Source organism: Grus americana, chromosome Z (assembly GCF_028858705.1).
Source record: "Grus americana isolate bGruAme1 chromosome Z, bGruAme1.mat, whole genome shotgun sequence".
Classification (NCBI taxonomy): Eukaryota; Metazoa; Chordata; class Aves; order Gruiformes; family Gruidae; genus Grus; species Grus americana.
Window position 1 is genome coordinate 19,224,463 of NC_072891.1, and position 14,381 is coordinate 19,238,843.

The following is a 14,381-nucleotide window of genomic DNA, read 5'->3' on the forward strand; positions in this document are numbered from 1 at the left end:
TGAGGATGTGTTTTTTAATCCTTTACATATGAGCAACCTTCTGTGATAGAAGAATATCAAAAGAGAAAGCGAAATACTTTGATATGTTCAATTCAGTCTTAAATCTATGTTGGAATGGCCTTCCAAAATGTTCAGACAGGTTTTATTTCTCCATTAATATATGACATGGGTAGTTATAGGTGTTTGGCCTGTACCTTACTATATCTCCAGAGGGACTGTATCAATGGACTGGTAAGTGGTGCCATGTCAAATCTTATGATCAGTTTTATCTCCAGAAGAACAGAAGTGTATTAAAGAGGTATTAAAAAGATGCAGGATGAAGAAAGACCTTTGCAATAGTTTACAAGTAATTCCTATCTAAGTCCCTGGGAGCAAACAAAATGTCGAATTAATTCAATTTTGCTCTGATTGAGGTATCTTTAGCAAGCTCTCTATATGATAAAATGTATTATCCATTAGTGCTTCCCAAGGCATTTCTACTTTTCTTTTACATTAAATATGATTTAAGTACAACCAAAAATATTTCTCATTTTCCTTCACATTCCAGTGGTGAAAATCCTAGCCTATCATTTCCATGTACTAAATGGTTTTCCTTTCATTTTGTTTTGTTGTTTTTTACCAAATAGATGAGCTTAATTTCTTGAGAAAGCGAGGATGTACTTTCCAAATAAGGGGCTGTATTCACTTACAGAACAGCAATGAGTAATTGCCCTCAGAAGCATTTTGTCCCAAAGTAGAACAGTCCTTTACTTGCCTGTTCTCTTGTACAACACTTTTTCACAGGAACTGGTGACAATTTAGAATTATTCCCTTGTGTAATATAAAAGCCATGGAATGCATGGAATGCTAGGGAAGGGAACATAAACTTAGGAATTACAATGACGCTCAATACATTATGGTCAGTAATGCTGGGAAAAATACTAGATTTTCTGGAGTACAGCAGAATTACATCATTCTGTGTAGTACTATTGCATTTTCCAGATTTAAATTAAACAAACAAATCAAAACATACAATGCCTGTAGGCATCATTTTCAGGGGCTTGCTGAAGTTACGCAGTTTGAACAGGTTTATTGTCCCATAAAGGCACATTTGTATCATGTAGATGTGTCGTTTATAGTTTTCCATTAGATTAAAAGGCTGCAAACGCTCAAACCTTCGTTGCTAGCTAATAGAATATAATTCTAATTTTACAAGGTGGATTTGATTCTGCGGTCCTGTAGGAGACTGGAACATGCAGCCCAGCAGTATTTTGTCAGATCTGGGAAGCTTTTCGTTACCCTTTTTTGAGGAATGCCTCATCTCTGATGCCATGAAATATGTAGAACATGATGATCAGTGTTTTCAAAGCTAGTGCTAAGGAAGGGTCCCACAGAACAATTGTATCCCATAAGATAACCACATGCCCCCCTTCCTTCCTGATTTACAAGCTACGCAACACAGTGCAGTTTTCCATTCACTTCCCGAGAAGGAAATGCTCAAAATGTTTACTTGCTGTGATCATGGACAGCGTTTCCTTTCAAATAGGAAATGATACAACTCAATATCAGCCTGTAATCTTTTTTAGTAAAATGACCACACCAACATGGGTCTCTGGAATCATGAAAGACTAGCAGGTACATTTCACGCTGGCAACAGTCAATAGTTGATTTAATCCTTGGTACTAATAAAATCCTCAAAGTTGCAGATGAGGAGCCCGTGAATCCACAGCGGTGGGCTCCCTGGCATACATTAGTCTCTGGCTACGCTTGTGCATTGTCCTGGAACACTTAAGGCACTCTGCCTGCTCCAAAAGTCCAAACATAATGAACACCTCTTGTTTATCACAAATTAATGGCAGTCTTTTTAAATGACTAGCACCATCCTGCTCAGATTATGCTGTATGCCACTTTAGATGCATGCCACAAAATACTTGCCTTGGAGGGAACGGATTAAAAATTTCATCTTCAGCGTGGGGTTTAGTCAAGTGCCACGTGACTGCTGTGAGAAGTAATACAGCATGTGTCCCAGCCTGATGTGTAAACACTGTGCAGGATTAACAGGCTGCTGCCCACGAGAACACGCAGCCTCTGTATGCTCTCGGCTGGAGGTGGATGAGGGTATGCCTCTGAGAGAGAATCAAAATATCTTACAGGGGAGCAACTTGTCGTAGCTTTGAATGTACATCAGTTCTTCCAGATTTGATTGTTTTTTCAAATGCATACAAAAATTAAATGGGATAGTTTTTGCTACCACATACCGTTATAATTATAGTCTTATAATGATATGTAACTAGCTTTTCATAATCATCATGATGTTTATGTTTATCCAAGTCTAACCCTCCTAGTACAAGCAAACAAACATTGTGCAGAATCTGAGAGGCTATGAAAGTGCATGAAAAACCACCTATAAAGCAATTGCAAAGTACATACTAAGCCACTTCTGAAATAATATGATGGCATAAACATCCCAGAGGTCTTACTGATCTTCAGTACCTAAATGCTAGAGTGCTTTTAATAATAGATGAGTGAGGCATAAATGCCACGTAATACTGCATTATCCTAAATAACACCTATAAATTGCCATGTGTAACATAAAATTGAAATATGCTAATGGAACATTGTGTGGATTCTTCCCAGTAAAAGCTGTCAGGAACCTGCCAAAACATTACCACTGACAGAGATGAATGAGTTAAATTAGTTAATATTTAAGAATATTGCTTGTCTTTTTTTTTTTTTTCCACTCTTGTTTTTGCAGCAGGTTCGCTCAGGCGTTTGTGGTTGTGTTCCAATCCCAAGTGTTGATCTTTTGCACAAAGACTTGTCCTCCTGAGGTCATCTAGAGTCTTTCCATCATCCATGTCCATTCTAGAAGCCACCATTTTATTCATGTTGTCTCCTCTGGCACCTGTTAGGTGTTTTACTTTGGCTTACCTCCTGCTGGGAGAATGGCCGTCTCCTGGACTGCCATGGTGTCTTCATCAAGATAAGGGTACTTGGGTCTTCCAGTCATCTTGAGGGCCTAAATTTGTCATTGCAGTGCTGTTTCTAGGCTAGGTTTAGGGTAAATAAAGTATCAGATGTAGGAATATTATATTCAGATGGAATGAAGAGAGTTGTGAGTGAACCATGGCCTAGTATGCTATAAGGAAAACTGTTCTGAGAAGTTGTCACTGGTGGTTAGGGCATTGGTCTGCCTTGGCCTAGAGGAGACCTGAGCTGTGGCAGAGATTACCACGAGTGAGGAAGCGCAAGCAGTTGAGTCCACTTTTAGCTTTGTTCCTATTTTTAATAAAAAAAATTTAGAAACTCCAAACCGTTTCATAAGATTGTCTTCTAGCCAGTCTTGCTCAAATGATTATAGGTGTTTCATACTGAGGGAAACACACAGAGTTCAATTCTTTTTCTGGCTGTAGGTACAGACGGGCATTTACCCCACTGCAGGAGACATGGGTGTTTTCTTTAAGGGTAGTTGATTTTTAACATGAACTGTGCGTTTCAGGTTGGAATTGTTCAGTATGGACAGACCGTAGTCCATGAGTTTTTCCTGAATACATACTCAACAACAGAAGATGTGATGGCTGCAGCCACGAGAATAAGCCAGCGGGGTGGCACGCAAACTATGACAGCCCTCGGAATAGATACGGCAAGGTAAACTACAAAATGTTGTCCTGCATGTGGTAGAAACAAACATAAACAGATGTGGTGACAATTCTGATTTTATAAATCAAAAATATGATGTGGCTGACATCTGACTTCATTTTAGCTAAGCAAACAAAATTTAGGAGCAGGGTGGATAAACAGACTCTGTCCGGCACGGCACCCTGGAAAGGCAGCTGTGCCTTGAATGGAGGAAATAGGGAAAGAGAAGAGATGTGGAGCAAGCTTGTAGTCCTAAGCAAACGGCTGACAATCTTTGATGTCCACACAGAGCAGGTAGGAACTGTGTGTATAGAGAGATAAAGGAAATTAAGTTTTTCAGGGGAAACAGGAAAAAGTAGAACTTTTTAATGTTAATTTGTCTTCATTCTGAAGTTAAGATTATTACGGGGTTTGAGCCCACACTTGTCAGAAAGCCTAGAAAATTTATATCTGAAGTCTTTCAAGCTTCTGGATCATTGGGAGATTAAAAATCTGTTGTAGCAATAGCATTATTTAGAAATGCTTCCTTTATGGGAAAAATGAAATCTGACTTCTGCAGAACAGACAGTAAATGCAAAATCTCTTAGACACTTTCAAACTCTACAATGGTGTCCCGGTATCTTTTTTTCCCAACATGACAGCATGACTTAATTCCATAAAGGGTGGCATTTGCCCTTTCCAAACAACCATTTAGTCAGATATGCAGCATCTTTCTTATGAACTATTTGATTATCTGACGAAAGTTTTGTTTATATGATGTCTTAAATCCAATGAAATTCTTCCATTGTCACCAGTGATGTTTTCCTTAGAGACAAGAAGAAGCTTAAGGGAGTCCGAACAAGTTAATGAAAGCAGAGCTGGTTGAGAATTGCCAAACACTCAGAAACCACATGTGGCTCAGAAAGTCTCTGTGCATGTCACACTACTGCAGGCTTATATATACAGAAACTATCAGCAAAAGTTTCCTCTGTTCTTGCACTCTTCCTATCCATCCGCTTTTGGCCATCACCAGGGGTAGATCTTAGCTTTCACTTGTGTGGCCAGTCTTAGAGTTCTGAGGTATTTTTCTAAAAAGAGGAAGCCCTACTTCCTTCCTTCTCCTCCAGAGCCCTAATCCAGCCTCGCCTTTTCCGATGCCCTCCACAGCCTGGGTGAGCAGCTGCCCAAGACCTCCGTGCCCGTTTGCCCTTCTGCGGCTGTAGAATTCAACCGGTCACCACCGCCTGCCTCCGCTCACTTGCAACCTACTTCTGCCCCAACACCCATTTTTACTGGCAGTGTGCAGAGGCGTGCTCTTCCTGAGTAAATACTTTGACCGCTTGAAATGCTGCTGTAGGGTGGAAATAGGTGGGGGTTTTTGTATGTGGGTTTTGGGATGAGGGGGTGTTGGTTGGGTGTTTTTTTAAGTTGCCAAAAGCTGTTTTAAGGTGCCAGGTGTTTATTTGGAGAGGGGAAGAATTTTTCACTATCCAGCATTGTATTTTCTGCTGTTGCTCTCAAATGAGTGAATAATGAATGAATGCTTGTGAAACTCTCTGTCTGTGAACTGTCATGTAAGTTCCAATTGTTGCTGCTTGTATTAGTTCATGGTTAATATTAATCTCCTTTTCCTGCTTCTTAGTTAATAGAAAGTATTTTAGTTTACAGTTGACTATGCAAATATGATGCGTGTTCTAAATGCTGACACTGCCTTTCTTCAAACGCTTTATGCTCCCTTTAGGAAAGAGGCTTTTACTGAGGCTCATGGTGCGCGAAGAGGAGTACAAAAAGTAATGGTTATTGTGACTGACGGGGAATCACATGACAACTACAGATTAAAAGAAGTGATTGATAATTGTGAAGATGAAAACATTCAGAGATTTGCTATTGCGGTAAGTGAAATTTAATGGGGAAATTCAGAATCTTAAAAGCATGTTTCATCTTCCAAATGTAATTTCTGTTTAAAAAGTTCACTTCACAGAATCTTTATGGAAATATAATCATTTCAGAGAGGGAAAAAAAAATAATCTGAAAAAAAGCCCATTAAAAATTTGCTTTCTGATTTGATAGCATGTAAGACAAAGCAATCTATCTGTCTTCCTGGCGATGACAGGTGTGTGTGCATGTGAAGAAGGAGAAAGAGTTTTGGGGGCAGTCTAAAATCAATCCATTTTGTTAAGAGCAACATTGAACAGAGTGGATTAGTGCAAATCTTCTGAGCAATTTCTATAGATGCATTACCTACTTTAAAAAAAAAAAGTGAATGTAAACCATCAACAAAAACCAGGTTTATTATGGCTGTTCTGTGTGCTGGCATTCTAAAGCTGTCATTTTCATGTTAAGCAAACTTAGTAGCTGAATGAGAGGATGCACATGATGGAGGTTAACCCATATCGAGAAATATGGAAGCATTAATGATAGATTTGATGTGAACTTTCCACTGTATTTGTGTATTCTATACTCGAATTATCTGGTTTCTCTTGCTGATTTTGAAGGTACATTGGATTGTTGCTTCTCTGTTCCTGTCTTTCTTGGGCTTGGTACAATGAGGTGGTATGGAACCATACAACTTCAAGAAAGATGTTATCTTTAATTTAAAGATAGACATAAAAGCTGAGTCCAGCAGCACACAATTTTTCAGTGTTTTCCTTCATAAAGCTAGAGGTCATTGAAGAAAAAGTCATCCTTAAAGCTCCAATAATTTTTAGCAAAAAAATCCCTGTCTAGAACCAAATTTGAATTGCTCCAGTGTCCCGGAATGCTAGAACATGGGAGGTTGTTTTTTATTTTCCTCTCAAAGCAAATTAAGTGTATAGAGCATTTTTTTCTATGAAAAATACTTGTTCGACTGAGAATTGGGTCATTCTGTTCTGAGGCATCCTGAATTTTTACAGCAGTGGTGTTAAAACTGCAAACCAAATCTAAAGTTTTGTACTGTGATGGAGTTGTTAACACTGAATGCAAGTGTTGTTGTGTCTGCACACAAAAAAAAGCATTATTCTATGCCTAATTAACTTGTCATTAATTGCTCCGGTACCATGTTATAAGGAGAACTGGTGGTACCTATGCAGAAGCCAGCGCAATTGTGTATTCTGGTTTGGGTGGTGTTGTGTTGCTTTTTTCCTAAATTAAGGCTTACTTCAACAAAACATAGAATCATAGAATAAATCATTAGAATTTTATGAAGAAGGAAGAAAAAGAACAGTTGAGGAGACATTACACCATACAGTTGTTTTGTTTGCTATTGTTGATATTTTCAGAAAAACAACTAAGACCTCATACAGTTCTGTTCTCATTGGAAAAGAATGGTTTTAAATCAATTTGAGGGAGGTTTTAACACAACAAATTAAGGTTATATTATTTCCCAATATTCTGAGGCTTTGGGTGACGTGGTCTAGTGGAAGGTGTCCCTGCCCATGGCAGGGGGGTTGGAACTAGATGATCTTTAAGGTCCCTTCCAACCCAAACCATTCTGTGATTCTATGATTCTCTGACAACTTGCCTCAAAGGTATCCTTTAACACAGGTTATAAAATGTATCTTTGACTTTTTTTTTTCTTTAAATTGTCTTTAGATTCTTGGCAGCTACAGCAGAGGAAATTTAAGTACTGAGAAATTTGTAGAGGAAATAAAATCAATTGCCAGTAAGCCTACTGAAAAGCATTTCTTCAATGTCTCGGATGAATTAGCTCTTGTAACTATTGTTGAAGCACTTGGAGAGAGAATATTTGCCCTGGAAGGTATGACATTATTTAAAATTTTACTTCATGCCTGCATTACAACTGAAGCAAATAGAAAACCACGTGGTTTTATCTTCCTTTGCAATGTTTTGTGCTGCATAAAATGTATTATGTGGGTATTTTGTTCATGCTGATCATAAAAATGTTTTACAATAGACATCAAAAACATAGATAATGATGTGAAATATATTCAGATGGGTAAGAGCCTGTGGAGACAATAGCCTAAAAGGGTAAGTAACCATTACCAGTTCTAGCTGGGGTAAACATGACGTTGCCTTCCCTTAGGTAAAAAAGCATTGCCAGACCATATCCTGATTACCCCATGATCATGTGTTCATCTGCCTATACATTTAGGTTCTTTTTTTGGTTAGTTATTAATTACAGCGTATTACTTTGCTATACAAGTTAACATGGACTTGGTGCATAGAGTGGACAACATATATCTTTCCTTTGGAAATGTGTGTGATACTCAGATTTTAGCACAGAAAAGTCATTCTCTCATAATGTCTGCTTACATTCTCCATCCAAATTAAGCCACGCTATGCAAATCTCCATTTGTTCCAAGCACGCTACTGGAAACAGAAGACTGAGTTTATTTGTTATAAATTATATTGGACAACTCTGAAGAGATTTGTGTCATACAAAGAGAACATCCATCTATTTGGACTTATTCTTCTCAACATCTCAACTTTCCAAATAACTGGAAAAGTGTGGAAACAAAAGATAATATTAACTTGAAAGATAAGAAATAGTACAAATATGAGAGAGTATTTTAAAGTTTTTTAAATTGGAGTTATATTTCTCAGACATATTTAGGTATTTTTGTGTGTGTATCATTTGGCTTGATCAAATATTACTAATTTCAGCTGATTATTACTAAATATTTTTTCCAGTTTATATGTTCTTTTCTTTTTACTTTCTGGAAGATTTTGTTTCCTCACTTTTGAAACAGATTAATTTGAGGAGAATTTACTCTCGCTAAAGCCCAAAGTTTAGCCTACTTAAGCTTACTGAGTACTTCAAAGTTCATTGAATAGGAGGCTCTTTTGTTAAGTCCCTGTTTACTACGAAGAATACACTTTCAGTGGAAAAATAGTTGTTCAAACAGAAATTGAAAACTTAGTCTTCAGTTTGTGCTTTGTACTTCTATAAAAATGAGAAGAATCATTGTCTTTCATTAATAGAATAAAATATAATGGATATAGAATGAAAAGTTAATCAACTGCTAGTCATGACAGCAGACAAAGGATATAAGACCTAACATGACTGAGTTTCTGGACATGGCTCTACTCAAATTCAAGTTTCACGCCATAGCTCTACCCTTTGAACAACCAGATGCCACTGGAAGAAATGGTCTCGCTTTGTCAGAGTCCACCTTGTCCCTCTTAGCAATCAGCAGCCATTAGGTAGTGCCTGTCTGTCACATGAAACCCCAGCCTCCAAATCGTGGAGTAAATTGTACTGGCTTGAACTCCCTGCTGGTGGGGAGTGCTTTATATCATGAGCTCTGATCCTTCCATTGACTTTATTAATTCATTCCTCTAATTATAAAAAAAAAAAAAAATTACAAAACATTTGAACATTAAACAAAGTCTGTAGCTTAATAAAATATCCAAAAAAAGTAGTCATATTGATGGTGGTGAAACTAACTGTTTAATTAAATTGTATAAATGTTATCTGTTTATATGATAGTCAGCTCTAAAGATGACTAATCCTCATCATCACGTCCTTCAGTATTTTGGTACTTTAAGCATATTGTACTTCTTAAATATCAACAAGTTCTGCAGCACTCCTTGAAGTCAGCTTTAATTTTCTGCAAAAGATGCAGTAATAAATATGTACTTTTTGGATATTATTACTTTTTATTTAATGTAAACCTATTACAAACTGTTAGGATATTTGTGCTTTGATATATTTCTCTTATTTTCAATTTTTATTTTATATAGACTTGGCTGAATTACAGAAAATATATATTTGAAACAAAATATGTGGAAAACTATTTTCACCACTCTCAGAAGGCTTCTTGATATCCAGATTTTCAGTAGGAACTCAGAGATGTGCTAAGGTTTCTGTATAAGACACCCGTGATATGAGACAAGAAATGTTGCCTCCTTCACCTGCGAAAGTCCCAGAAATCACATATTCTGGCTGCAAGGGAACCAAAATACAAACTGAAAATGGGATCTTAGCTTTTTGTCAAAACATAGCAAGGTTGAGTTGCTCCAATGGGTTGGTAGGGCTGGAGCTAGAAGGTGCTGACTAAATCACTTTCTGATGCTTCTTCAGGCATGGTTTCCTGTCCCCTCCCAAAGCATTTTAGGGGTTATTCTAGATTTGCAACTGTGTCCATAGATGCATTTTTGTGGTGGGGGAGAAAAGCAGATTAATTCTGTCCCACCCAGCTTTTTGGTGACAATTCAGCTTATTGGATGTGTGCAATGTAGAAAAGATTAATTAACACCATACATTGTAGCTGAATTAACTTCTGTTACAGGAACCTTGATTCTTGAAATTCTGTATCTGGATCTGTTTAAATTCGCAATCTGAATAGCCTCTTGCTAGTATAGTAGTACACTTGAATTTTTTTTCTTGGATTTCTTATTTTCTTTTTGGTTTTGGCCTTTAAAAAATGCAAAGGAAAATTGCAAGAGATTTGAAAAATCAAATCCAACAAAAACCCATACTTGACAGCCAGTGGATTTTTACACTTAATCTTTTTCATATGCCTCTGTGTCTCATGGCATGGACTTCTGGTTTTAACAGCAATTTTATGTTTTATCCAACCCGTAGGCAGGCACAAATGTTTTTACACAAAATATCCTTTGTAGGGTGCTTGGCAGTTTGAAACTCAATGGAAAGTTAGACTGGGGGCCATTATCTAAGCAGCATTCAGAGCTGCACACACCAACAGTACTGGCATTGTCCTCTGCCTCAGACTGTGAGAGTCCTGTCTTTCTCAGCTCATTAAGGAGCATCCTCTACTGCTTGAAAATATTGTTTATCAGCAAATGTGCAACTTAAGAGTTTCATGCTTAAGAAGGACTTTTTCAGACTTAGCAAAGCAGCTACATCTTGTGAAACATGATTGCTTTTGTTTGTGTGTCAAACATTTTGTGTTTGAGATCATGTCTACTTCCTATGACTGGCTATAAATCCCAATAATAAGCAAAGACATCATGTCCCAGGGAGCAACCTCTGTGGTTTAGTTGCTGAGTATCAAAAGTTCAGTATTATTTAATAGTCCAGATGCCTGAAATTCATGCAGCCATGGCTTGCTATGCCTCAGTTTCATTCACACAGTTGGAGGTTCGCCTCAGCAGTCACCTGGTAGCCAATTGCGAACTCTTCCTGGACAAGCATCAGAGCAGATTTCATAGTTCCCCTCTACTGCCTATTCCCATATGTCACTCTCAAGGAGGAATCAATATGCAGAATATCGTTACCTTACTTGTGGTGCTTAAGGTGGCAAAACAGTCCTTGAGTGTTGCTTTTAAGTGGAGGAAGAGGTAGACCTTTCTGTTCCCTGATGATATTTCAAGTGTACCTGGGAGCAAAGCAGCCAACTAGAGTTTAATAACTAGCGTATGACTACCTGACAAGATACTGAAAGTCGTACTAAATCACCTGATACCTTTTTTATTCAAAGTCATTTAAGAGAAACAGGAAGATTTTCTTGTAACTTTCTGGGCAGTATTATAGTTCCCAAGCCCTTCCCTGAGGCTTATGAATCTTGGACAGTTGAGATTTTCCTGTGTTGTTTTTTGCAAAGATTCATACAAACATCAAGTGTTTTTCATTTAAAGTTCTACCAGCTGCCTACGAGTTTTTAGTTACTTGAATACAAGGCCAGGGTTACATGGCTGGTGTTTTATTATTCGCTTAGCTCAAGTGGAAAATGGCTTAACCATATTAATCAAACATTCCAAACATATTTACCATCAGCCTGAGGTCAAATCTGGTCAGTTTTAGCCCAGAAATATTTCTTGGACAAATTCTGAGACATGATCTTAAAATGGAAACTCTCATACTTAATGGTAGCATTTAATACAGATCTTAATTTCTGTATTTATTATAAAAATCTATGGCAAACTATATTCACTGGATATTCTAGTGAATTATGCTATCCCTTACTATCACATGAGCATTTTCATTACACTATTCAGATACTTTTTGAGATTGAAACTAATCTATTTTTGAAACTTATTTTTTTCTGTTTAATAGCAACAACAGACCAGCAGGCAGCCTCATTTGAAATGGAAATGTCTCAAGCTGGTTTCAGTGCTCATTATTCTCAGGTAAACAAGCTGTTTGAAAATAGTTCTTTTACAAAGTACATTTTTGTTGGTGATGGCATGAATATGCAGTAAGTATTTCAGAATTCTTTGTAAAGTCCTGTTTGCTGTTGGAAATTTCCCATAATCCAGTTATTTTTTGGTAAAAAATCATGTAAAGAATGATTATAAACAATGAAAGATTAAGAGAATAAGTACCTTCTTCACATGAACTATAAATTTAATGCCCCCATAGAACTTCCTATCAGGAGAATAGTCTGTAATACATTAAGACAGAGAAAGACAAGGGGAAACGTTTTTAAACTGAAATAGGGTAGATTTAGATTGGATATAAGGAAGAAATTCTTTACTGTTAGAGTGGTGAGGCACTGGAACGGGTTGCCCAGAGAAGCTGTGGATGCCCCATCCCTGAAAGTGTTCAAGGCCAGGTTGGATGGCGCTTTGGGCACCGTGGTCTAGTGGAGGGTGTCCCTGCCCATGGCAGGGGGGTTGGAACTAGATGGTCTTTAAGGTCCCTTCCAACCCAAACCATTCTAGGATTCTATGAACTATAAGACTGTTCTCTATAAATGTTAATTTATAAATTGATATTGCATTGTATTGGTGAAATTTAGACAGAAGATACATAAAAAGGATATTTCTGTCATGGATGTGATCTGCATTATTAGAAACAGAACATATTCTTAGATCTGCTAACTCATTGAATATTTATTAAATTGGGATACAAAAATCCCTGGGAATCTGTATTAGCAGAAAATCCACCCTATGTATTTTATTTATTCTTGAAAAATCATTGTGATGATCTGCTCAGTGTGCACCAATGAAATTAAAATTTAACATGAGATCAAAAGAACTGGGAAGAGTTAAGTTTTAAAGATACATAAAAGTAGTGACAGTGGAAAAGAACACGATAGGAGAGTAACTGAACTGAACCAACTAGCAATCCAAGATAAACTGACATGCGTAGGAAAACCTGCAACGTGGCTTTGTATACAGCTCAGTGTATCACTGGCAAAAAAGACAATATAAGACCTTCAATATGATTTAACATAAATACTTTATTGCAGAAGTACTTTACGTTCATTTTTACTGTCTGCACTACGTTACACATGATTCTTCAGATGGTGTATCAGACCTTAGAAACAAATACTATCTTGATGGGGAGCATGAGGATTATTTGTAAGATTATCTATTTGCTAGAGCATATTCTTGAAGGTCACAAATAACTGACTTGCTGTCATCAGAACCTCACTTCAGAAGTGGGTCTTCAGTCCTTGCTGCATTGACAGACTCAGGGTCTCTGCTGTCTGTCTTACCTAGAAGGCCACATTCATGCCTTTAGGCAAGAAAGATCAGCAAACCATTTCTCATTGACTAAAGGCTCTTGCACAATGCACAGGATGCACAGAATCAACAGAGTAAGGCTCAAGTTTCGGAAAGTTTGTCTGGGGAATGCATTTAAGTGTTGTATTCTCTGATTAGCTTTGCTAAATCTCCCTTTTGTCTTTCTGTTTGGCCTGGAATGGTGGCCTGAAGTTGTAAGACCTGTGTTTCATTTGCTGCTTTTCCTGAGTGGCCCTTTTTCTTTTTTTTCTTTTTCTTTTTCTTTTTTTTTCTTTTTCTTTTTTCTTTTTTCTTTTTTCTTTTTTCTTTTTTCTTTTTTCTTTTTTCTTTTTTCTTTTTCTTTTTCTTTTTCTTTTTTCTCTTTCTCTTTCTCCTTCTCTTTCTTTTTCTTTTTTCTCTTTCTCTTTCTCTTTTTTCTTTTTTCTTTTTTCTTTTTCTTTTCTTTTTCTTTTTTTTCTTTATCTTTTTTTTTCTTTCTTTTTCTTTTTCAAGTTGGGTGCATTTTTAACAAAAAGTGGGAGACATACTATGATTGTAGGGGCCATACTATAATAGAAAAAACACAGCTACGTATGTAAGCATACAGGAAGCATTACCCAGATATGAGCGTTGTGATCAATAAATGTCTAAAGATGGTTCACATAGAGAACTGGCTTCTTGTTTTTCTCTGCATAAGGACTGGATCATGCTTGGAGCAGTTGGAGCATATGACTGGAATGGCACAGTGCTCATGGTGAAGGACAGTGGTATTTCAATGCCAACTAATCACACTTTTCGTGACAGGCTTTCAGAAAAAAATGAACCCCTTGCAGCCTATCTAGGTAAGAGAAATAGCCCATCTTACAAAAATTTTTGACAAATGCTACAAGACCTCTCTCAAATCTCATTCACAAAGACTATCTTACAGAGTATTATCTTATATTCTAGGAGCTTGCGAAAATTTATAATATATGGACGTGTCTACTGTATGATTTTCTTGTCCTTTTTTAAAAAAATACTACTTCTACAATCAAAAAACTAGTACAAACACTTACAGAACTAACTGTATCTAGACTTTCCCCAATACAGATGTATAATCTCTTCAGAGAAGATTTCATAGATTCCTCTAGTATTCTTACCAAGTTTTTCTAACCTTGATAGTTAAAAAGTTTTATATAATATTCAGTCTAAATCTTTGCTTAAAATTAAGCTGTTTCATGTCACTCAATGGACAAGAACAACTGTTTACAACTATTTTTTATAATGATGTTTTGTGTATTGGCAGGCTATTGTTTTCCTCCCAGCCTTTTCTACCAAAAAGCACCCGTGGCCTTGCTCTCTCCTCTAGGTCTTGCTTTCTACACCTCATGATTCTGTTATCTTATTTAAGCCACATTTTCACCGATGAAGAGTGAACACTAGAATAATTT

At 37.0% G+C, this 14,381-nt stretch overlaps 1 protein-coding gene across 2 annotated transcripts in view; it reads left to right on the top strand.

Moving 5' to 3' along the window:
• Positions 1 to 14,381, top strand: part of ITGA1 (integrin subunit alpha 1) — a 73,123-nt gene that overhangs the window by 35,501 nt on the left and 23,241 nt on the right. For both annotated transcript variants that reach the window (XM_054809080.1, XM_054809081.1), the window contains 5 exons: positions 3,479 to 3,627; positions 5,339 to 5,489; positions 7,171 to 7,336; positions 11,558 to 11,631; positions 13,649 to 13,793. In XM_054809080.1, coding sequence (XP_054665055.1) covers positions 3,479 to 3,627; positions 5,339 to 5,489; positions 7,171 to 7,336; positions 11,558 to 11,631; positions 13,649 to 13,793 — 685 coding nt within the window. The remainder of the gene's footprint in view (positions 1 to 3,478; positions 3,628 to 5,338; positions 5,490 to 7,170; positions 7,337 to 11,557; positions 11,632 to 13,648; positions 13,794 to 14,381) is intronic.